Below are 24,513 nucleotides of genomic sequence, written 5' to 3' on the forward strand. Positions count from 1 at the left end.
ATAACATACACAGTGTTAGTAGAATTCTATGTAAATTCACTCACTTAAATTTATTTCAGCCATGCCAGTGCCTTGACACGGAGCACTCATTTAGGTTATTATCCCTTATGTGAACTAATCACAGGAGAAACTCTGCATTGGGTAATTGGAGACGAAAAGTGTGGGGAAAATGAGGTCTTTGCAAGCTGGTAATACTGCAAGCAAATGTCTTCTCCCTGCCATAAAACTCTACTAATAATATTTTAAGCTTGGGAGAAGGAGTAAAATACCTACACACATTCATGTGTCATCCTTTGCATATGAACTACCTTCAATCACAGCAAAGACAGACTGAAAAAGATGTCTGGGAGGCAACCAGTCTTTGCAATAATGCCATATTAATGTATTCCACCTGGCATACAAAGTGAAGGTAATTAATAAAGCAAAACATCATGCACATGTGTGAATAAAGCAAAAAAATAACAGATACGGCTTTATATACACATTATTAACTGTAGACTGGTATAATGTCACAAAACTTACTCTAAAAGATTGTAAGACTTTCTTTTTCCCCAAAAGACTTAAGTTTTAAATAAGCAAAAAGCTTAATTTTATTTTGTATTTTATAATGTCTCTGAGTCTCTGTATTGTGGCAGTTTTCCAGACAATCCAAATCTGATAATAAGCACTGCTTAAAAAGTACCCCTAAATTCCTGAATTTACATTTAAATTAATTCTCTTAAAAAAAAAAAAAAAGGATGTTTGCAGAAGCATTCAACTAGAAACAATTTGTTTGGTTTTGGGTAAGCCTCAAGTAAATATTTTTGCTTAATCTGTGTGTCTGTCTGTGCATGATTTATGTGCTATACTATTTTCAAATACCCAATTGTGTTTGCAGATACTTATTTGTGGATTCATGCAGTTTGTTTAATACCAAGGGGGAGAGAATCACAATTACTGCTGGTTTTCCATTCAGAGGTTTCAATTTATTTCATAGTCTCCCAACTGGAAATATATTCAGTTTACTTCAGTACAAATCCTATTTAAGATACACACTATCCCTTTCCTTGTCTGACAGACCTTTCTCTAAAACTAAATACTTGTTTATATTGTAGATAATTCTAAACCAGGCCTTTATAACAGCTAATTTCCCATCCCTTTTTTCCTTAAATCAAGCCTTCTTCATGAAATTCACTGAAGGTATATAAGAGATGATGGCTTTCACATTTAATGTTCTCTGACAAGCACTATGACAGTCTAACAAGGCTATGACAGTCCTTGCCTTTAGAAAGTTACAGTCAAAGAAAAGCAGGAGCAGAAAAAAGCAGATGAATAAAAAACATTATTCAGGTCTCAGTAAAATAATTTGTTCTAACTTTAGGACCGTTGCTTCTGAAACATCATTTTTGAAAACATCATTTTGTGGGGAAGACATACTGTTGTTTTTAAATGAATGACCAAATTAAGAAATTTAAGATTACGCTAAAATGTTTCAAGTTACTGAAAAGAGATAATGAAAGAAAAGAAAAGCATGGCAAGGAAATAAATATAAATGAAGTAAGAGCAAAATGCCTACTAGTTGATAATCTGCTTTTCTTACTCCGCTGTTAAAGTAAAAAATTAGAGGACATTGTAGAAAGTGAGTAGAGCCTCTCTAAGGGCATGGAAACCTTCAGGAAACTATCTCAATGAGAAGAGACTGATGGGTCAGTGGAATGAAAAAAAACAGGGAGAAAATCAGATACAAAAGACAGAACCCAAATCCTGAGAACTAAACAAGAGTAACATTCAGAAATCCTTTACAATTCCAACACCAGGATTGGGCAGAAACCTCACTCAGGGTGATCTTTGAGCAAGCTGAAGGAATACAGCATTGTGAAACTCAATGCTATCCTCAAGGTGCTGCTTGCTGGGTTAGAAATACAAAACAAAGGTAAAGCAGCAGTTTAAAAGAGTTTTTTGTCTGCAAAGATTAGGGACACCAGAAGGTTCTTTAACCAACTGTGTCAATTCATTACCAGCATAACAAAACACATGACAAGTTGTAGCAGAAGATTTTAACACAATTATCTCACGGCTACTGACAAAGTCATCTGTCTTGTACCGCTCCACTCTACACTTATTCATGAAAATAACAATAAATCATTCCCAAAAAAGCTCCTTCTTCAGCCACGTAGAAGGGAAGAAATCTGCTCAAAGATCACCTGAATACACCAGATGACATTGCCTCAGCAGCACGAACAATCTGGGGCCGAATTTAACAACGCCGTTAAAAAAAAATAAATCACCCACGCATGGTTTAACTTCCATTGCATGGAGCTTTTCCTGCACACCCAGACGGAATAATTAGTGGGATTACTTACAGTACTGGCACCTGTCTCCGGTGTACTCGGGCAGGCAGGCGCACAGGGGCTGGTTGCCAGCGGTGACGCTGCAGGTGCCCCCGTTCTGGCAGAAGCGCTCGCAAACGCTCTGGCTGCAGCGCGGCCCCGTGAAACCCAGGGCGCAGCTGCACGTCGGCCGGCCTGTCCACAACAGAGAAAGTTGGTTTGTGATCAAAATAAATACAAATTCAAACGACAATCAGCACTTTCTCAACACGGGTTTGTGGTAAGAGCAGGAGGTTTCAATGTTCCAGCCCAACCGTGTTTCTCTGGACGCTGAGAACGTGCCTTTGTAAACATTGCTTGAATGCAGAACTTTTGAAAAACTAAATAGTGTCTGGGAGCTCTGGGCACTCAAAACCGGAATCTGTGCATTTTTACACTTATGCATGTGCAGTCATTGATTCTTTTATGAGAAAAAAGTAATTATTTAAAATATACAATTGTCACCATGATATTTTCTGAAAAATCACTTCAGCAGGATTTTTCTCCTGAGAAGATGAGAAGCCTCAGAAAAGAAAGGTAAACAATAATTATCTGGTTGCTTGGAATGTGGTTTGGAGATTGCTTATCAACAGGTGCATTTTTAATTGGTTCCATATGAATTGTTTTTAATTAATGGTCAATCCCAGTCCAGCTGTGTCAGGACTCTGGTCAGTCAGGGGTTTTTATTATTCATTCTTGTCTAACCTTCTGATGTCTCCTTTCTCTTTCTTTAGTATAGTTTTAGTATACAATTTCTTTTAACATAACATCATAAAATAATAAATCAGCCTTCTGAGAACTTGGAGTCAGATTCTCATCTCTCACCTCTTCCTGGGGACCCTCACAACACCACAACGTACAATCATTTCAACAGTAGTCCTAAGCAGGAATTTAAGATTTGAGTGAAATCTTCAAGTCATCCTGCCATACTGGGTTCTTCCTGTTGCAGAGGATAACTGTGTGATCACCATTGGTGTCTCTTCAGAGTGCACTACATTATTCTTAAATCTACAAATCTTGATATATAATCACAAGAAAAACAAATATTTACTAATGCACTAATAGCTACACTTTACAGAACAGTTCTTAATAAACCACAAGTATCTGTGCCTGTTTTGTGTTGTTAGTCTCCAGATAATGGAGACTGTTACATAAAAATTGCTGTCTGGCATCAGACCAAAGATGCCTGTAACATCAATATTCAATGTCTGAAAAGCAGTTAACACTTGGGGATGAACATTTGCACACAATGAACTCCTAGTCTACAGCTTCTTTTCAAAGGATTTTAAAATAGTCTTCAAAATCCAATGCATTGTCCTCCTATCATTCTTCTCTGTTGTGGTTTTCCCTTTTTTTTTTTTTTTTTTTATCTATATCTCATGTCTAAAGGATTAATAGCTTTGTTACAATTCCACTGTTTTATTAAACCCTTCCACTTTCCCATCTTATTTTCTTAAGGCTTATCTTCTTTAAAATAAACTTCTAGATTCCATTAATGCTTTTCCATCTCCTGACTCTGCTTTTTTATCTCATTTATAATCTCCAGGTAAATGACTTGATGTGTCCAAGCAGCCATCTCCCTTCTCACTTCCTAATAAACCATTCTCATTCTTGATTATCTCTTGCAAGACATTATTTTTCCCTCACCCTCCTCTTCACTTCCATTCAGCTTTAAGGATTTTCCTAAATTTGCGGAGAACAAAGTTTAACACTTATTTTTCCTGGATTCCTAGGAAGGAAAGAGATTAAGATTAGGCTGAACCTGACCACCCTTCTGAAATAAAAGGGCAGATAGGACAGGTTGGAATAAGATGAGGATTAAGGTTCCTTCCAAACCCAAACATTTCATGATTTGGAGTTTATCAAGTTAACTGTGTAATGTACTGCATGTGTGATGCAGAATCACTGGATTGGAATTACAGGCATAAACAGGAAAAATAGAATTTATCACTGATTACCCAATGTATCCACACCTACTTTCCCACTTGCCTCCTGATGTTCACCCTAGCTGCATCTGAAACTCTGAGATGTGCAACCCTGCTTACCTTGCTGGTCTTTCTACTCCACTTACCTGGCTGTATTATTGAGTAATTAAAATTAAACTGAATATTCCACAAACCCCACAATTTGATTTTTCTTCTGGTCTGCCTTTCTTTAAATCCTGTGCAATTATTCAATATCAAATTCTTTGGAGAATTTTTCAATGCAAGTGAAGCACCCAAATTTTGTCTCCTCTCTCTGACTCATGCAGAATGATTTATACAATCTTTTTCCTTCACTTCTTGCCCTTCTAACACGACACACTTCATGTAATTCTTTTCTGTATTTTCTATTTTAAGCTATGCTAATTCAAAGTGTTTTGCAAATCATCCTAAGGGCCATGAGATCAGTAAGTCTCTCTCTCTAATGAGTACAGCAGGAACAAAACCATTGACCTAAAAATAGCTCCAGCTCCTTTAATATGCATCAGCCTGGTTATTCATATCTGTCCCCTGTGATCCAAACATTAAATCAAAGATGTTGAACTCAGATGTTAGCACACATTCCACTTGTTTTTCCCCATGTATACAGATGTATTTAAATTTCTGCCCCCAAGACAGGGGGTTGACATCATCCTTCATCTGAAGCAGTGTTTCAGTAAAAAAAAAAAAGAAAGAAAAAAAATAAAATAGTGGTAGAACAATAGAACATAGATCTGGAGGTCAGAAAACAGTTTTCATTATAAATACTCCTCTATCTGTTAAAAGGATGAGACAATGATATTTTTCTAGTTTATAGAAAAGATTATTCTGTTCTTCACTAAAGTAGACTTATAAATATGCCAAAATGCTGACAGCTAAATGAAAATTTAATACAGTATAGCCTAAACCCCATTTTTGTCACTCAATTTAACATGACTTTCAGTAATGTTAACAGTCCATTGCCTATTTATACACAGACTGTTGACACCAGAAATAATACTAATAATGACATTTTCATTTGCCTTATTCTCATAAATTATTTCTGATACAAAAAAAAATGGTTCCAAGAATAGTTTAACAAAACTGCAGCATTAAACAAAGCTGAACAATGCCACAAGGTTTTGCATCATGGAATCAGAACATAGATTTATGTTAGCAATGGAAACAGTCATGTAACCAAGATGTCACATAACCCAGCTAGCAGAAATTGCAGGATGAGCTCATGCACAGGGAGTTCCAGCACCTTCTCTGGCCATGAAATCTCAGGGTTAGAACTCTACAGACACAGAATTAAAGCTCCCTCTGAATTCTTGACCCTCACCACCACAGAAAGACTCACAACACATTAGCATGTAGAAAAATATTCACATGGAAAGTGGTCTGTAGAATGTTAAACTGCTTCAAATGCAGAACAGAATTTAGAAGAATAAAGGAGAATATATTCTGGTGAGTCTTAAGACATAAGTTATTTTTGGCAGTAGGATATTAAAAAAATAGATGAAATTTTTGACATGGAAATGAAATGCAGTTTCACCCCTTCATACCAAAACAAAATCATTCAAAAAGAAAAAAATAATTTACCAGGGATTTAAATTTTTCAGTGTTCAGTTAGGTTTGGATAGAGAGGCTATAGTTACTCCTGGTTTGTCAATTTAATTTGGTCCATAATAACAATTGTCTATATAATAAATTTTCAAATAAAGTTCAAAAATTGCTTCAAAAATTCAAATAAATTCAAATAAAATTCAAATAAATTCAAAAATTCAAATAAAGTTCAAAAATTGCTTAAAAAATATCTTGGTTTACTTTCTCTGTAATATGTGGGTGACTTTTTTTGGGAATTCATTCATATATCTTAAGCTTATATTTATGCATATTTTGCAAGAATTAGAATTCTAAGGGGATCAATTTTCATTTGTGATATTGCCTAAGCAACAGAGAAATACTCTGCATTTTCAATAACCAAACAAAATTTAAAAAAATTTAAAATAATTAAAACCTAGGTCAGTAGCCTTATTTTTTGTAAGCTTTCTGCAAGTTTTGGAAAATGAGATCATCCAGATGAATGTCTTCACCAATACCTACATTATTTATTTCTTCCAGTCACTGGTAAATTCAATACCAGCAATGTGTGTTTTGAAGTTGTTATGTGTGAATATGCATAATTAATTTCAATATTTAACTTACTGTCACTAGTTAAGAAAAGGAGGCGGCTCTACATGAGCTTTCTGCAAGCAATATCTTGTCCTTTGGAGCTGTTATCAGCAGTCTGTGGGAACCACAATAATTCATTTCTGTGTGGCTGATGAGCCATAATTAGCTTTACTGAAACAATAGGAGTGGAGAAAAGCTGCATCATTGAAGATAATTAGTAGGTGAGCTGATTGGGATCTATCCCAACAGCTACAAAGCCTCTCTGTGTTATTGGAAGGGAGAAAATAACAATTTATAAATATCTCTGAGGAGTCTCAGGGACTGCTCTTTCCAGTGCTGGGATCAGCTCCAGGCAAACACCATCCTCATGCTGCTCATGGTCCCTGTCCTGCTGGCAGAACCTTGGGAAACTCCTGGCACTGATGTGGCATCAGCAAAACAGATTCTTCACTGACAGTGTTTCCAGTAGGCACCAAATCACCTTATTTTGCTCATAAAATAGAACACAAAATAATACCTGCTTCATACACTATGATTCTTTCAGACTATTTCATTTTCATTTAATGCATTTAATGCATTTTCATTTAATGAAAAGCTTATTTTCTTTTCACTCATTTTGATACATACTTCACAATTCTGTGTGATTAGACATACCTTAGACAATCAGCAAACTATTCCTGCAATATATTTACTTTAAACTACATGGAGAAACAAAGCGTGTTTTTATGGCAACAGTGACTTTTTTTGCCCAAATTCCCATTAATTTGGCTTACTGGAAAGTGTTCATGATTACACCCAAACTTTTAATTACATGTCCCAGATGTGTACTTTTAATTAACTGATGACATTTTCTTTGTTCAATTATTGTAGTTCAATACAACTGTCGTAAACTTATAAATTTTAATTAAAGCTGCTCCAATCTCTGGCTATATAACATTCACATAGGAATTTGCCAAAAGGCTTAGCAGTAAGTAAGCCAACAGTGAATAATCCCTGAATTGCCAGTGGGATTTGTTTAACAAATTAACATTTGTGTGCAGATAATGAGGTTCTACAACTTAACACATCCAGCAAAGATTTAGCACAATCATGTTTTAAAAAAATTAGTAATACTCTGCAATTTACTTAATTAGTTATCACATTACTATTCTATATTAGGTGGGGAAAGAGAAGAGGATTTACACATTCACTAGAACACACACATTCACCAGGAGAGTATTTTGTGTGCTGCACCATTTTATTTGGATCAGAATATGAAGCAAGGTTCATTCCCAGGAAATCTCCTCATTTTTGAGCCAGAAATGATCAGTAAGGAAATTCCCTGACTCCTGGGGAAGTTTCCAGTTGGAGGGACCCTTTGGAAGCATCATCTCACGAGGCTAAAATTGCTGGCAGCCCCTAAGCTCTGCAGAGGCCACATGTACAAAATGACACCTGTGAGATTGACTGCATCAAAGCTGTTAGAATAACATGTCAGAATTGACAGGGGCAATTCAAACCTCCAAGAAAGAGAGGGTCAAGCAAGCTGAAATGATCCCAGATCATTTGTTTTTTGAAATGACCACAGGTCATTTGTATTTTGAAATTACCACAGGTCATTTATGTTTTGCAGGCGGGTTTAGACTGGCACTGGTACACGTATGGCTCCTGCAACTTCCAGAGGAAAAATTGTCATAATTTTGAACAAAAATATACTTTAAGGAAAGGCAAAGTTGGGAAAACATGTAGAACTTGATTGCATCAATTTAGCAGGTTAGTTTGATGAGTCAGATGTATAATGGATCAGAAGGATGAGTGCTGCTTGTTGAGGAGGTGTTTGTGAGCACAGACAGCAACAGCACAGCAGATCAAAGTCAAATGATACTGAGCTGCCTTAATTGTAAAATAGTAATCCTATACTTCACAGAGATTGAGGGAGTTCTTTACCAAAATCCAATACACCCATTGGAACACAAGGATTTAAAGGATGTGCCACTTGTAGACCTGGTTTAGTGGGGCACCTGGCAGAGCTGGGTTAAGGGCTGGGCTCAACCTCAGAGGTCTTTTCCAGTCGTAAAGATTCTATGATTCTATTGCTGTCAGATCAACCTGGTAGGACAAACTACAAATCTAGAGAAAATATAATGCTGAAGTTCTAAAGCCATTAATGAGAAACTGAACAATTCCTGGTAATAAAGGAAATTTTCATTCCTACGTGTAGAAATGTGCAAGAATAAAGTAACAACAGGCTAACAACTCTCACATGAGCCTGGCACAGCAGCTCAGCTCTGCCTGGAAGGCTGAGACAAGGAGAAGGCTGGTCTGGATTTCACACCCTCAGTCTCATTGAGGAGGGCTTGTGCATCCCCTGCAGCTAAAAGTGCCCAGCCCAATTCAAGGGCTGTATATCCGACTGGAAAAACAAAATGGTTGCTGCAAAAACACTTGAGGAATTAAGCTTTCTTGGTTTAATTACATTTTTCAATGCTTTTCGGGAGTCCAGTGTAACTTCTCTCTGTAAAACATGTAGCAGCCTTAGCACATCATGGGCCAGATTAAACTGTGATAAGGGGCATCTCACTGGCATGCTAGTTTGTTTCAGTACCACACGATTTATGGACTGATAGAGATAAGAAATACAGCCTGATAAGAAATAGAGATTTTCTCTTAATAGAATATTTACCAGGTCCAGAGGCTAGGTATGCAAGGAAGATGAGATGCACATCAACCTGAACATTTTATCTGGAATACTGGATGGAGTCACTGTGATTTAGAAAGATACAAGGTCTTTTTTCCCCATTTCCAGCACATGAAAGTTATGGTGTGGGCTCCAAGGCACAGCCACCCTCATGAATTGGAAATGGCAGATAGGATATCTGGTTAACTTGAAATATGGCTGTTAAAAATTTGATGAAGCTAAAGGGAGCCAGCACATCAGAAGAATACTCCTATCAGTGGGTGTGCACAGGTACAGCCATCAGAACCAGCTCTGTGTTCATCTCAGCTCTTAAAGGCACACTTTGGTCAGGTGTGCCACAATAAACTTCAGCTGCTGTTAAAGGTCCAGATTCCCCCAAATCAGGCAGCTGAACAATGAAATGTGGATGGTGGAGATACCCATGCTGTCTCTCCTGATGCACTTTAGTGCAGACACATCATTCCATTGGGGACCAAGCATCAGGCTCATTCCTTCATCCCCAGACTGATTCCTCTATACCTAGGCTGATTCCTTCCTCCCCAGCCTGATTCCTTCATCCCCAGCCTGATTTCTTCATCCCCAGGCCCATGTTAAGAATTCAACAAAATGTACTGTAGACCCTGCTCATATCTTGCCTCTACCCACTGGTGGCAAAACCTGCTGCACTAATTGTTTTAGCAAGGCTGAGAGATTTCAGAGGCTGGATTTAGCAAATGAAAATTAAAAATATCCATGCAATAGCATAGCTGTGTGAGCACAGCAAGTGTGAACTGCCTGGGAGAGGGAAAACAAACTGCTGGAGGTGAGAGAGCCCCGTGGCTACTGCCAAAAAAAGAGGATTAAATAAAACCCTGGGGTCTCTGCAGGACTCACAACAGAGCTGAGTTTCAGGAGCCAAGTTATTAATTTTATTAAGCCTTTTAACCCCACAAAAGAATCAATTAGATGCCAGACATGTAAAAATGTGGGAATAAACATCCTCTCAGATGATGAAGAAACTCTGCACACCATTTAAACCATCACTTGCACTCACTTGCACGTCCTCACTTAGCAGTTATTGATCCCACCACATTGATAAAAATCGCTGCTTATCACTTGTGCCAGTAGTTCTATCAGCTGTTAGGAGCAGTTTAAAGTCTAATTCATCAACTTCCAGTACAAGTAATTCTCATTTTCTGATATTTAGTCATTATTATGAACAACATTATTAACCCTCAACGAGTCAGAACTGAAAGAATAAATTACTGGACTTGCATTCACTTGGAATTTTGCCACCATGCCTCAGTCAATGGGAGGAGGCTCCAGAGAAGCCAGCAAGTGGGGCTAAATTAGCAAATTACATAGGCTTACATAGGTTAATTAGTAAGGAATGCAATGGAAATCTTTACAATCTAAGCCTTCTCTGCCACAGAGGCTCAGATACAGAATTCTGCATTACAGAGAGGAATCTCTGATGAGCAGTCACAAACTTCTCAAGGTCAGGTGCCTGGGCTTTTTTTCAGAGGGTGGTGGCCACTTCATCATGCAGGAGAAAATGATTCACAGCATCTTAAGCACATTAAAGCTTCTGAGAAGGAAGTAGAAAACTCTTCTCCAGCTCTTGTATTTTGAACCAAATATTTGAATATTCCTTGAAGCAGAAAATAGAGTTCTACTTCTCTGTTCTCACAGAATTGCTACTTTTTAGAGGACTTATTTTTACACTTTTCCTCTCTAGCCCAAACACTATAAAAGATACAAAAGCTTATGTGTTAGGGACAAAGACCAATTGTCAAATTCCTGCTTGTTAACAGGATAAACCCCCTGAACCCAGAAAAATGAAGGATCTGAATTCTCATCAACAAAATCTTCCTGAGAATTAGGTGAGTAAAATTCCTGTTTGGTGAACCCCAGTAAGAGAAAGGTAAAAGATTGAGGTCAGGTATTTAAGCAAATATTTCTGTGTATGTACATATCAATTTAGGGAGTGAATTGATGTAAATTTAAAGAAGAAGAAATCTGGACTTGTTGTAGATGTAGTTTGACTGGACATTTTGCTTTACAATTCCACTGCTACGCCACAACACATGTGTTATTACATTGAATATTTATTTTATCCTCCCTTTTCTGGTATACAGTTTAATTGTGCTGAAGCACCCAGATAAGTAAATGAAAATCACTATTGATTACAAAGAATATGTGTGGAATATGCTGCAATTTTTTTTTGCATATTGTTTAAGCACAGACAAAGCAAATAAAGAGAAAATAAATAAAGGAACAAATTCAAGCATTTAATGCAGGTCAAGACAGAGCTGTTCAGAAATCCTTACCAAGGAGAGAGGCCCCACAGGTCCCTCCATTCTGGCAGTAGTTGTAGCAGTGGTTGGTTTCACACCTCTCCCCAGAGTAGCTTGGCCAGCAGTGGCACCGGGCATCTCCCTTCTCATTGATGATGCACTTCCCTCCGTTCTCACAGCTTAATTTACAGCTGTCATCTGCAGCAAGAACACACACACAGAGTTTCAACAACTGTGATCTGCAGCAAGAACACACACACACACACACACACAGGGCTTCAACCTCCCCAGCTCCATGGAATGGCAAAACAGGGCCTTGCCTCAAACACTGCCATGGGTCTCTGTCCGTGAGGGTAAAATATAACTTTTTAGAATGAGGAAAGTGATCTATTCCTTCTGTTTGCACAGTGACAGAAAAACCCCACACTAAACCCCACACTTGGGCACCATAAACCCTGTAAAGGCTCCCAGGGGCCTGTAGGTCTGGTGAGAGCTCTCTCATGGCACAGGGAGGTTGGCCTCCCTAGGATCTAAGTGAGTAATGATAGTATGAATTCTTGCTTGAAACTATAATTCCAGTTTGAGAATTGGAAAATTCAATGTTGGTTTCATCTGGGAGAACCCAGAAAATTTCTCAGTCCTTTTCTTGTGACCTCAGCCCATTTTTATTAGCCTTTTTTGGATTTCTCTTCCACACTCTCTGCTAACAGCCTTCTTAACTAAGCCCTGTCCGAAATATTTAAAAGGAATTTGTTTGGCCTTTAAATCCTCTTCAAAAATTGGTATTTGCATACAAACCTGTTTCTCCTAAGTCGTATTTTCTACTAATTTATTTTTTTCTGCTCAGATTTTAAAATCCCTGAGAAGGGAAGCTGCTCTGCAATCACAATTCTTATGACAGCAGTGCCACCCTCCTAGCGATGAGATAAAAGGGGAGAGACACAAACCCTGATCTGGCCAGATTCACTCTTCATGTAAAGCTCTTTTATAATTAGAGTTGTGTTTCTCTTAGAAAAACTTTGAACAGTAAACCTCTATTAATTTCAATGAACAAGGTACAAAATCACTCAATGATAACAACAGCAAATTAATTATAGATGAGCACACACACAATGCTCAAACATACAAACAACTGTAATCCTAAAGAAGCAGAAAAGCACCTTTCCAGCCCAAATCATGCTTTCAGCAATTAGACTTCCTTTGTCACACAGCAAAACAATCCTGTGAAGCCAGACTGCTTCCTAACTAATCCAGGAATATAGCCAACATGGCTTTAAACAAGAGAGATGTCACAAATACCAAGAACTTTTCAATAATACATCCACTGCAGGAGTGTTGCTGAATTCATCTGCTTTAGTCAAACAAGTAATAAAAAAAGTCAAGATTCCTGTTTGTCCCTTTCTGGCTGAGGTCTAACCTTGACTGGCTTGGCACAGACACAGCACCTCCTTTGAGTTTTAAAGAAACATTTTGTATTGCAACTGCAGAGTTTAGGAATGTTGACACAAAACCTGGGATGGAACCTCTTTAAACAAAACTTCTGGAAACTGTCATCTTTCAGATAATTGTATCTTTCTAAAATTAAGCTGCAACTAGGCAGCAAATCTTAAATTTCCCGTGATGGATTGACTGGTGCCTCATTATTTCATGAGTTGTACAATAAAATTATGAAATACTGTTTTCACTTGATTTTTTGGTATCTCCCCTGTACATATCCAATTGCTGTAAGAAAGCTACTTTGTATTTGGGAGTTTGAGGATGCTTCAGTGTTTTATTAATTTGGGTGGTTCATTAAATCTTTTGATGTTCCATGAACCGTTCTTCAGTTACTCATTACAGAAGTTGTTTGAATGGATAATGTGGCATATCTTATTGGAGAGAAGGTCTATTTTTGTTTTGTTTATCTTATCTGTTTTACTTATCATTAGTCATGAGTTTATGGAGCAGAACTTGGCAAAAACAGAATAAATAACAATGACGTACAGACAACTGCTCATTTTTATGAACCTTTCTGATAGTACATCAAAAACATGTTCTATTTCTATTTTAGAGCAATTCCACAGAATTAAGATATAAAATTTGGGGGAAAAAATGGAAATTACTACTGATTTTGTTCTCTATGAAACATTTTAAATTCAAGAGTCTCAGTACAACTCTAATATGGAACAGAGAAATGGTAAAAGAGCAATTTTGGATTTTCAATAAGCTGAGAAAGAGGATTGAAAGATGCAATGGAAAAGGCAGTTTTAAAATAGTGTATCAGGCTTGAACAATATATGGGGTTTAATGCTGCTGCTTTGTTGTCTGGAGGTAAGTACAAGAAACAAATTACATTGATTCACATCAGCCTAGTACAAAAAGGGGATGACACGCCTGCCTTTGTGTGGGAAATATGAGAAGAAAGGTTCCACAGGAGAAGACAGGAAGAAAAGGAATACGGGAGAAAATTACAAAGAATTACTAGAAAAAGCTGAATACAGTTAATTGGAATTACTGAATAAATACTTCAGAAGGAAGAAGTGGGAACAGTTCTAGCAAGTACCCACCCTTGGAACAAACTTGTTAAAAAGACAAAATCAGAAAAATTTCTAAATCTAGCCTTCAATGCTGTTCTGAGCTTGCTAGACCCAGACTTAAAGACCTCTCAGCTGCTCCTTTCACATCTGAAATGACAGAGGTACATCATTTCACTTCTTATACCACCTCTAGTCCAGCTACTGAATCTCTCTAACATGAAAGAGAGAAAGGATTACAGATCATGTAATTTTATATATTCTCCTCTAATCTGGATATTTAGTTTTATGCTGCCTTGTTTTGCCTATTTCAATCTTCACATCTTTAATAAAAAATTAAAGAATTTTGATATGCCATTTCTCTTATGATTTTCTTCCCACTAAAACTGTTTGGCACAAACATTAATAGGCCTTATCTTATCAGCTTCATCATTGACTCTTCCCTTTTACTGGAAGCAAAAGGAAAATCTTACAAAGAAGAAACATTGATACAACAGCAAGTCAAAGCTTTGCTGGTGTTTCTTTCTTGCCCTTGTTCAATTTTTTGATATTCCATTCCTCTCCCCCGACTTACACAAGACATACCTTTTATTTCTATAACAGCTCTATTCTTTCTTGAGAGAAATACATATTTTTGCCATTTTCTCCTTTTTGGAGTATCCCCCAGTTTCTGGACTAGACAAGTTAAATGGGGAGATGATGTTATAGAGCAAAAGGTTTGGGATCTATATTCTTTGGGACAAAAACAGTTTCCCCACACTGAAAAATACTCATCCCATGGGGGAGAAAGTTCTTTTCCCTTGGCTCTCTCTTGGACAAATGTTCATCCTTTACTGAGCTGAATGCACCTAATAAAGACAGAGGGCAGAATTTTAATCTTGATGCAAAGTTCTATAAATCTTCCTTCAGATGAGAGTTGTGCTACACCTGCCAATTTGCCATATGCTGAAAAGTATCAGAACAAGGTGTTCTCCCCAAATTTTGTCTGAAGGCTGTAACACAGATGCTCCTCTTTGTTTTATCTTCACATTTTTTTTCCTCTTATAACATCTGTTTTCTGTACAGTTTTAAAAGGAAGAAAATGGCTAAGAAAAGAATGCACAGTGTGAAAATGTAACTGGCACCCATTCTCCTCTGCACTGGGAAACAACCCTCCCAACAATAACCCTTTTGTAAATGCAGAAGAAATGCTGTAAATAGATTTTTTTTTCCTAAAATAGAAGCAGATTTCTTTGTGAGCCTTGGTTTTTTATTGAAATCTAAGAAGTCTAGAAAAGCAGCAGAACCCCCAAGAAGATAGCAAGGACCAAACTGCAGCAGCTCCTCCTCCCTGAGGCAGATTTTGGGGTTGAAAAGGAAGGTACACAGGGATGAACCTCCTCAATCCCAGCCAAAGCACCTTCTCTGCCTCCGATCTCTGTATGCAGTGGGCAAGTCCCCACAGAGACATGCTGAGGGGAGCAACATGATAAATTAAATGTTTCATCCCTGTTCAGAAGCAACACCAGTTCTGAGTCTTTGGAATTCTTTCCTCAGGCTTTCCATTCAACCAAAAGAGCAGACATGTTCCCCTCTTAAGAGGAAAGTCATAAGTGTAAGGCTCCAGAACAGGGAACTCTTGGAACTGTTCATTATCCTGCTCCTTCAGCTGTGGGACTCAGTGTCTTCATCCTGTGCAATTCTCTCCATTCTCATCCTCTGGGTACATTTTTAGCTCCATTGTGCTACAGACAATTAGATACAAGAAATCAAATAGGTGCAAATTCAGGGGTCTCTTTTAGGAAATGAGGTGGCGCTCTGCTCTTTCCTTTAGGTAAAATAAAGGGTAGCTTCTAAACTGAAAAATCCAGTCTGTTTCAGTCCATATATAAACCCCAAAAGAAAACTCAGGTCTGTCAGTCCCAATCATCCAAGGAGAAATGAGATGGGAGCTTATCTCAGGAAACACTGGAACTTGTACTCACTCTGTTATAATAAAACATTCTCAGTGATGCAACACACCCATATGCTGTAATGACTCCAGCTTGAGAACTCCAAATCAAACCCAGAAGCTGTTTCTCCCCAGTTCCTTGAGGTGCTGGGGAAACAGCTGTCTGAGGCAATCTGCATTCAGAAAGTCAGTATTTAACATTCCTCGTGTAGGGCTCATGAAGAAAAAAAAAACAATGGACCAAGGCAGGAGTAGCAGTACAGAGAACTTTAGGACTTAGCTAATTTTCTTCTGATTAAAAATACAAAAAAGGGAAACTGAACAATCCAATGAACAAGAATCTGAGTCAGTTTTTGGGATGTAGCACAAGGAACAGAGCAAGACTGAGATTATCTTCCAGTCACCAACCTTTACGGCAGACAGAGTAATAAGAAATTGAATTGAAATGGAGATGGCTGTCCCATTTGGGCTCTGCCAAGTCATAGAAATCTATCAGTAGTTTCCTTACTGCATTTAAAAAGACTTAAAAACCACTCAAAGACATTAAAAATATTATGAATATTCAAGATCCTACTATTTTCTATTGTAACTTGAATTATATATTATTCAAAAAGTACAGTTCAACCCTACAAGTTCTTGATAGCCACAACTGCTACTAATTTCTAAGAGGAAAAGACTTCTTACATGACCCAAAATAGCTGTGTGCAAGTACAATAAAAACCAGAACACCTCAAAAACCAGAAGACCACCAAAATTAACAAGAATATTCTGACTGACTTTGAATCAGGATTTTATTGCACAGCAACAGAAAAAATATTTTTGTCTGACCTCCCTTTAGACTGTTAGGTCACCCTTCAACAATATACAGTCAAGTAAGGCAGGATGTTCTGTTTTGGGTTATTGACTGTGCCAAAAATGCTCTGAATGGCTTTAGACAAGGTGGATGTGTGGGGTCTGGAATATTTCACATACATTTTCTAGATCTTCACCAGAAAAGGAAAACTGCAGCACCTAGTTCTTTATTCCATACTATATAACCTCCAAAAGGAAAAGTACCTGATTTATAAATTGACTTTTTGTTTGTTTGCAGGCTATTAGTGACCTATTAATGGCAAGTGACTGTCACTCAGCCTTTATTATAAACCTGTATCAGTTCAAGAAGCTGATCTTGGGGTCAACTCTGATCTTTCCAGAAATCTCTGCTGGTCCTTGGGAGCTGAAGTGGAGTCTCAGCAAAAGACAAAAATTTATCTTCCACTTCCATTTAAAATAAATCAAAATACTGTAAAAAAAAAAAAATTATTAGAGAGTACTATGATACAGAACTTTCAATTCCTAATTCGTAATCTGTGATACTATAAAACTTGCAGTCTACTACTACAAAAATAACATAGATGCAAAAAGTAAGAAAAAAAACTACATTAGCCATTACTTGAAATATAATTGTAAACAAAAACTATAGAAGCACATATTCAGCAGCCTTTTAAAAAGCCATAACAGATATTGCAGCCATGGGAAGGTACTGGAAATTATCAATATATTAAAAATGCTTCTCTAGGCATTTTCTGCCTACCCATAAAAATTTATAACAAGTCATTTAAAAACCTCTTCAGATCTGTCTTTAATAAAAACACATATTCTTGAAAACATTGCCACAGCATAATCCTTTGCCCACTAGTAAAAATGGAGCATTACTGAAATTATGAGTACAAACTGGTACAAGTCAGCAGGGAAAACCAAATTTTTTTCTATTTGTCCATTCTTCAACACCTAAATATTAACTATGGGTAGTTTGAAATAATTTTTAGGTGGTGCTGGAATGATGAGATGGACAAAGAGCTGACACTTGGAAGGGCAGGGAGGGTGCTCAGACTGATTTCTGTTGACTTGGACAGTTTTATTAATACCACATCATGAGCCACCAAAACACAGTCTTGTTCATTCAATACTTAAAGCCTAGGCAGTATAAATCAATGAGATTTTCTCCAGAGAATGATGACATTTCAGGTAAATTAATTTAATTGCTAAATTGAGCACTTTAAGCACAGAGGTTCTCACCAAAATACCCATCACTTGCACTTCTGAGCCTGGAATTAAACATCAGAAAAACACCCTCATACACATAATACACACAAGAAATGCTATTCTGTGATTTCTAGGACATTAAAAAAATCAAGCTGGCTAAGAAAAAATTCCAGCAGTGTGACCAAGCTAGGTTTGGCCTAAATTAGAGTGAAGATATTTTAAAGATTCCCTCCCGACCCCTAAAACACAGCAAGAACTTAGAGGCTCTTTTCTCAGGAAATCTGGTTTCCTGTGTCTCAGTATTAGTCATTACAGAGGTTCCCAGAATATATAATTTTAGATTAAAATGCTGCAGTTTCTTCTCCTTTCTTTGACTTTTACTTCAAAGTCATTATTATTTGCTGTGTTGCTCTCACTGCCTTTCACCATTGCTGCAGTGTTTTTTCCTCCTGAATGACTCACTTTTAATTTGGGATCCAAAACACCTCAGTGCTTTTCAAACTTCTTTTGGTCAGTATTTATACCCACTCACTTTTAATCATCTTGTATCAGCTAAGCTGAAAGCTCATTTTTTATTTTGATGAATATTAGCAGGGGAGGCAATTTTTTTTGAATCAGGCATTTTGTTTCTTCATCTTTCAATTTCAGCTCATTAATGTGTGTATTGAACATCACAAAACTCTGCCCTCACAGCCAGCCTGGCCTTTTGCAATGACCAAAACTGACCAGCTGTTTATTTTCTGGTTTTGCTGCAGTTTTCAGTACCTACCTAGGAGGCTCTGATCAATGCATGTTCCATTCATCAATGCCTTTCCTTCTGGACAGGCACAGGTTGCACCAGAAGGGTTCAGTAAACAAATGAATTCACACGTCAGGTGCAAGCAGGGGTTAGGCACTGTTTGAAAAGACAAAATATTAGAGATATTGATGATTTTTTTTTTAAATTAAAGAAATTTAGAACTGTTTTCTAAAGCTAAGAAAAGATAAATAATCAGATACAAAAATTCTGATACACTTCCACTTCCCAGGATATCAACAGCGTCGAGTCTGTGAACACACTCCCCCAAACACCACTGCAAGACCCACAGAAGGATAGAATTTATTCCATTACCAAAAAATCTATTGGTAACATGGAGTAAAAAATTTCATCTGCTTCTGGCTAGAGGGATTGTTATTCACCTCTCTTCTAATTATTTTTATATCTCAGTTACAGTGAAAATACAAAAGGCATTTGTGTACGAACTTGTCCAGCATCCTTTCAAATGAGCGCAAACACATCAAAATGATATTAAAAAAAATATGACTAAATCTATTTTCAGTTTGTACAATCAGGCTCTGGTTTATGTTTACACAACTTGGTTACATTTCCCCCTCCAAGGTTGAATTTAAAGTATTTACAGTAATTATGCTTACTCACAGTCCGTTTGTTTGTAGCGGTGGAAAACCAAGGCACTTTTTGCTTTATCAACATCCACACTTAGATATTCTACAAGGCTCTTGCCAAATTTGTGCACTCTAAATGCACCATTTTTAGGGCCTGCTCCATATATGTAATCCTCAAAAATGTCAATTCTATGTGGATGCAGTAAACCTTGAATAAAAATGGATAGCAAATACAAATACATATTTATATTCAAATAATAAACAACTTTTTAAAATAAAAAATTAAATTCATTCCTGTGATTAACACCTAAGGACATTGTTTTTCAGACAGCTTGTTTGGTCCTCAAAAATTACTTTAAAGAAAACAATCTTCCTCAAAGGAACCCTTTCCATTTTGCAGGCAACTTAAATTTCAAGATTTTTATCAGTTTTCCACACAACTGAGTTTCACAAACTGGCTGATAATTGAAGAAAAAGAAACTCTGTAGTAACAACTCACTAATTAGAGCAGACTTGTTCTACTTGTTGCACCTTAGGTACAACACTTTAACTAGATGTATGTGACAAGGAAGAAAGAGGTCATCTTGCTTTACATCAAAAAGACTTCTGACAAAACATTTCTTCAGCTCCTTCCTAACATATTTGAAATGCTAATTTTTTGTACTATGCTTTTTTTAATTCATAATTATAGTAAATTAATGCAAAAGAAATTGTTAGCTCTACCAACTCCCCATTTTTAAGAGCTCTGAGGGGCTCTTTGGCCACCAGTTGGATTTCCTGTGTACTGGATGTAGAAATTCACATTTTCCTCAGTAAGGAAATGGCTTCTAACTAAAACTTCTTTGCCTGAGATGCATCTCTTCCTGAAGCCATAAAGACTCAGAATATATTCCTTGTCATACCTTGTGCCTGCTATTTTCTCCATTTACTCTAAAAATGATTTTTTATTTCCTTTGTATTTACCTAATTTCATCAATCAGCCTTTATTTCTTCCTATGGTTCTTTCATGCTATCAGTGCTTGGCACTCAGTATTTTATTTTCATAAAAATATTAATGAATTCTAACTGATTCTTTTAGGCTTGTTTAATTCAATGGGTTGAAGGGTTTAGTCTCATTGCAAAGCAATTTCTCAACTGCCCCAATTTTCCTTTGGTCCAGGGCTAGAGGAGGTTGTGGTCAGATCCCCACACTCAAAGTGATCTTTCAGACAATTATATTCATATATAGTGATACAAATTGTGGAATAAAGTGCTTTTAAACCAAAGAAAGATGTTTTCAATCTTGTCCTGCCCAATTAGGATTATGGGAGATTCCTCCTAGTATATTCCTGAATATCCTGGTGAATTCTGGGAGAAAACACTCAAAAGCACCAGGTATAATAACACCCTGACAATTCTCCAGAACTAACTGCCCACAATCCTCCCCAAGATTTGCTTTCAAATCTTTTTTTAATGTGCCCCTTTTATTTTCTACTCAAATTTCATAAATTTCTTACTTAACAAGTTGTTAAAAAGCCATTGTGCAATTGAAAACAGTTTGCTTCACCAGAATCTCCTTTTTTTGACAAAAGGAACTTTCTTCATTCACATTCTGTTAGCAGAATTCTGTGATTACTCACTGACCTGAAAGCCAAGCCCATTATTCTCCCAGAACTGATTCAGACCAACTGTTCTACAACCCCTAAAACTCCAGTTCAATGCAGGCAGCTCTAACACAAGTCCAAGTGAGATCAAGCCTAAATATTAATCCCAATGGTACTCAGTAATACCTACACTTGGAGATCTGTACATATAATTAAATCTTTGTTCCCCTAAGGTAATTTTACTAGATTATCTTAAAGCTGAAATTATCTTTATCTTATCTAAAAAACTTGCTTAAATAATGTTTGAAGCATTGTCTAACAAAAGCACAAAAAATTACTCAATAATCACTGCTTTTTGCTTTTTGCTTACATAGTGTTCTGAATAGTGAAACTTCAGCCAAATAAAATAAAATAAAATGAGAATCACATTATACCAAGGCTCTCCATACCTTGTTTTGTGCTCACAGACACAACTGAGTCGGACCCATCAAAAAGAACACTGCCAATAACAGACAACTCAAAATCAGCCCAGAACAGGCGCTGGCTGAACGGATCAACAACGAGACCTACAAAGGAGATAAAGTTCAAAAAGGAACATAAAACCTGAAAATAAAATTAGCATTTTTCTATAACGCTACATTTTTATGTCATTCATATTCTTATATACACAAAATATTGTGGCAATGAAAAGATTTGACTGGAAAACAAAGAGAATAAAATATAACAGCTCCCACTTAAACCTTCCCCTTTGGGCAACCATGGTTTTTTACTTTCTTTACCTTACTCTGCCCAAGGTCAGCTCCTTTTCTAACCCATTCTCCTAGAGACAGAAACACCAGGTGGGAATTTAATATAGAGTCAACTCCTCTAACCTGTTCTCCCAACCAAAATCTAATATGCCAATTGCACCAGTGTGATCCTGTGTTAAAAACAAGGCATTCAGAATTCATGGAGTCTTTGCACCTTGTTTCCACACTTATTTAATTCTGCTCTCATTTTTACCACCAATTCTTCCCATGCAGTCTTGCAGAATTAAAAATCAGATTATTTTAACTACATTACTTCTGCAAGACTTAAACAGCAATATTGGAAGATATATAGCTATATATATATATTAATCTGTATATGAAAAGAAAAAAAGAAAAGAGAATGAAAGATCAATGGCATTATAAATACCCAGCCTCTAGGCAATAATCAAATAGTTAAATCAAGTAGTCCATGCTTCAAAGAGGAAGATTAAATGGTTAATATGCCATTTCAGGTCATGTCAAACACTTCAGCCTGAAGAAAATATTGAAGCCATAAAATAATTTCATTCTGAGCTTTTGAAGTTGCAGCGCATCTTTAATAAGAATGGGGAAAGGTATTTTTCTTCCTCTTTATGTAAGTAGGTAAGTCAGAAAAAATACATCAAAAGAAATTATACATAACAGAGAAAATACTCCTCTTAAGGTCATAAATTAATCAGCTGCAGATAGATGAGAGGAAGTGGAGAAAATCTGACTCACAGACCAGTGAAATATGTTTACATTTAAAACTCCATTGTAAAAAACTCTCTTTAAAAGAAACACTGGCATTCAGGGATATGGCTAAAGAGAATACTTTCTGGTAAAAAGCAATTACAATGTGTCATTTCTGTGTGATGCATGGGACCTGTAAGGGGCATGCTTTGGAAGCAGTCCCCATTTTCCAGCTTTAAATTATTCTTTGCATTTTAATGAGAAGATTTAAATATAAATTAATACACAACTAGCATTCTCAATGTACTTTCCCGGTATCAGAGATAAAAGTATTTCTATTTGTTTTATACATGCAACACTCCTGTGATAGTCATTTCTAGGAAGTCAAGCCCAAATGTTCAAATTCTCCCCCCCCTCTTCTTAGAAATAGGAAAGCCATATGTGGTAATAAATTTAAGAACAGTGTAAATAGTATTAGTAAAGTCCCATTTGGGAGGGAATATCAAAGGTTTGAACCCTTTCTTTGCATTCCCTCTATACGGGCCTGTGTTAAATATTTGACAAAAATTAAAAACTCCATGAACACATATTTTCTACCATGAAGTAAAGGAAGAAAACACAGAAGGATGTTAAGTAAAGTATTTTCAGACAGTAAATACAGGAAAATATCTGTTTCTTGGCTGTTTTGTCAGGTTGGTTTTTTTGTTTCTTTGGGTTTTTTTTTTTTTTTTTTTTTTGTTTTTAACTGAAATCTTGCTCAGCTAGTGAGTACCAGGAATTTTGGAAAAATGAGTTGTTTACCTGTAGGTCTTTGCAAGTTCTTTTGAACCAGTATCCTTCTCAGAGTACCATCCATAGATGATTCCTCTATGTGGGACCGATCCCCAATAACTGTCCAGTACATCATCCTGAAATATTAAACACAAAAATTAAGCTGAATGCCTGCACAGAGCTTCCAAACACTTCACTGACACTCAATTTTTGTGATCCTTTCAACATTCCTGGCAGAACAGAGCTCTTGGTTTCCATTTAGGTAAGTTGAGCAGGAAATTAAAGAAACAACTTGGAAAAGTTTAGACAATTGCAGAATTTTCTTTCCCTTGCTGCATTTTGCAATTTTATTGGAATTACCAAATCAGAGTGGTGTTGAAGGATACATACCCCTTTTTAGGATTTACAGCAATTAAGCTGAATGCCTGCACAGAGCGTCAAACACTTCACTGATATTCAATTTTTGTGAGAATTTCAACATTCCTGGCAGACTGGAGGTCTTGGTTTACAGTTAGTTAAGTTGAGCAGGAAATTAAAGAAACAACTTGGAAAAGTTTAGATAATTGCAGACATCATTTTCTTTCCCTTTCTGCGTTTTGCAATTTTATTGGAATTACCGAATCAGAGTGGTGTTGAAGGATACATACCCCTTTTTAGGGTTGACAGCAATTGCATATGGCTCTCCTGCGATGCTGGTGAGGAGCCTGGTGCAGTTGGGTCCCTTCAGCTGCCCCACGTTGATGGAGTACCTGAGGCTGGTCCAGTGAGTTGTGTAGTAGCTGAACCAGTGCATTCTGGAGTGATCAGTCCAGTAAATATTCCCAGCCACCCAGTCCACAGCAATGCCCCTGGGCCTTTTGAACTCTGGACACTAAAAGGAACAGATGGTGCAGTCAGGTTTGTGGAAATGGCCTTTCACAGCAGCTGCACAGCCATGAATTTGTGTCATTGTTTTCAGAAACACTGCATTGGAAAGACTTAAACTGCACCTGCAGGAGTTCTGCTCTGAGGGATCTCTGACACCTCTGCTCCATGCAGAAGAACAAGTCAATGCTTCAAATCTGTATTCTCAAGTTTAAGACTACCCACATTAGGGAAAAGTCACTTTGACATCAACTACTTGAACTATTGATACTGAAGAAAACAAGTATTTTGGACTGTAATTTGAAACCAAGGGAAAGGAAGTTTTCAGATTCTGCATCTATTTTATTCCATGGTGTTCCATCCCAAAGCCCTCAGTGAAAACAATGTGAACCCACTCTGAGGTGTGGGTAGAGAAGATCACTGCATTTAGAAAACTGCACAAAATTCCCTCTGTATTCATGAATACTCATCTTCACACTTGACTCATTATAACATTAAATTTATCAACTTCAGGATCTCTATCATTAATTTTTTTCCATAATCATTAAGGTTTATCTCTGAAAGATGG

At 36.9% G+C, this 24,513-nt stretch overlaps 1 protein-coding gene across 5 annotated transcripts in view; it reads right to left on the minus strand.

Moving 5' to 3' along the window:
- LRP1B (LDL receptor related protein 1B) overlaps positions 1–24,513 on the minus strand; it is a 641,000-nt gene that overhangs the window by 24,041 nt on the left and 592,446 nt on the right. For all 5 annotated transcript variants that reach the window (XM_054278342.1, XM_054278341.1, XM_054278340.1 and 2 more), the window contains 7 exons: positions 23,729–23,952; positions 23,112–23,218; positions 21,300–21,416; positions 19,302–19,475; positions 18,654–18,779; positions 11,450–11,614; positions 2,343–2,504 (listed from right to left, as the gene is read on the minus strand). In XM_054278342.1, coding sequence (XP_054134317.1) covers positions 2,343–2,504; positions 11,450–11,614; positions 18,654–18,779; positions 19,302–19,475; positions 21,300–21,416; positions 23,112–23,218; positions 23,729–23,952 — 1,075 coding nt within the window. The remainder of the gene's footprint in view (positions 1–2,342; positions 2,505–11,449; positions 11,615–18,653; positions 18,780–19,301; positions 19,476–21,299; positions 21,417–23,111; positions 23,219–23,728; positions 23,953–24,513) is intronic.

The sequence above is a fragment of the Melozone crissalis genome, unplaced genomic scaffold (genome assembly GCF_028551555.1).
Source record: "Melozone crissalis strain CALT ecotype California unplaced genomic scaffold, PUWL_Pcris_2 ptg000023l_1, whole genome shotgun sequence".
Classification (NCBI taxonomy): Eukaryota; Metazoa; Chordata; class Aves; order Passeriformes; family Passerellidae; genus Melozone; species Melozone crissalis.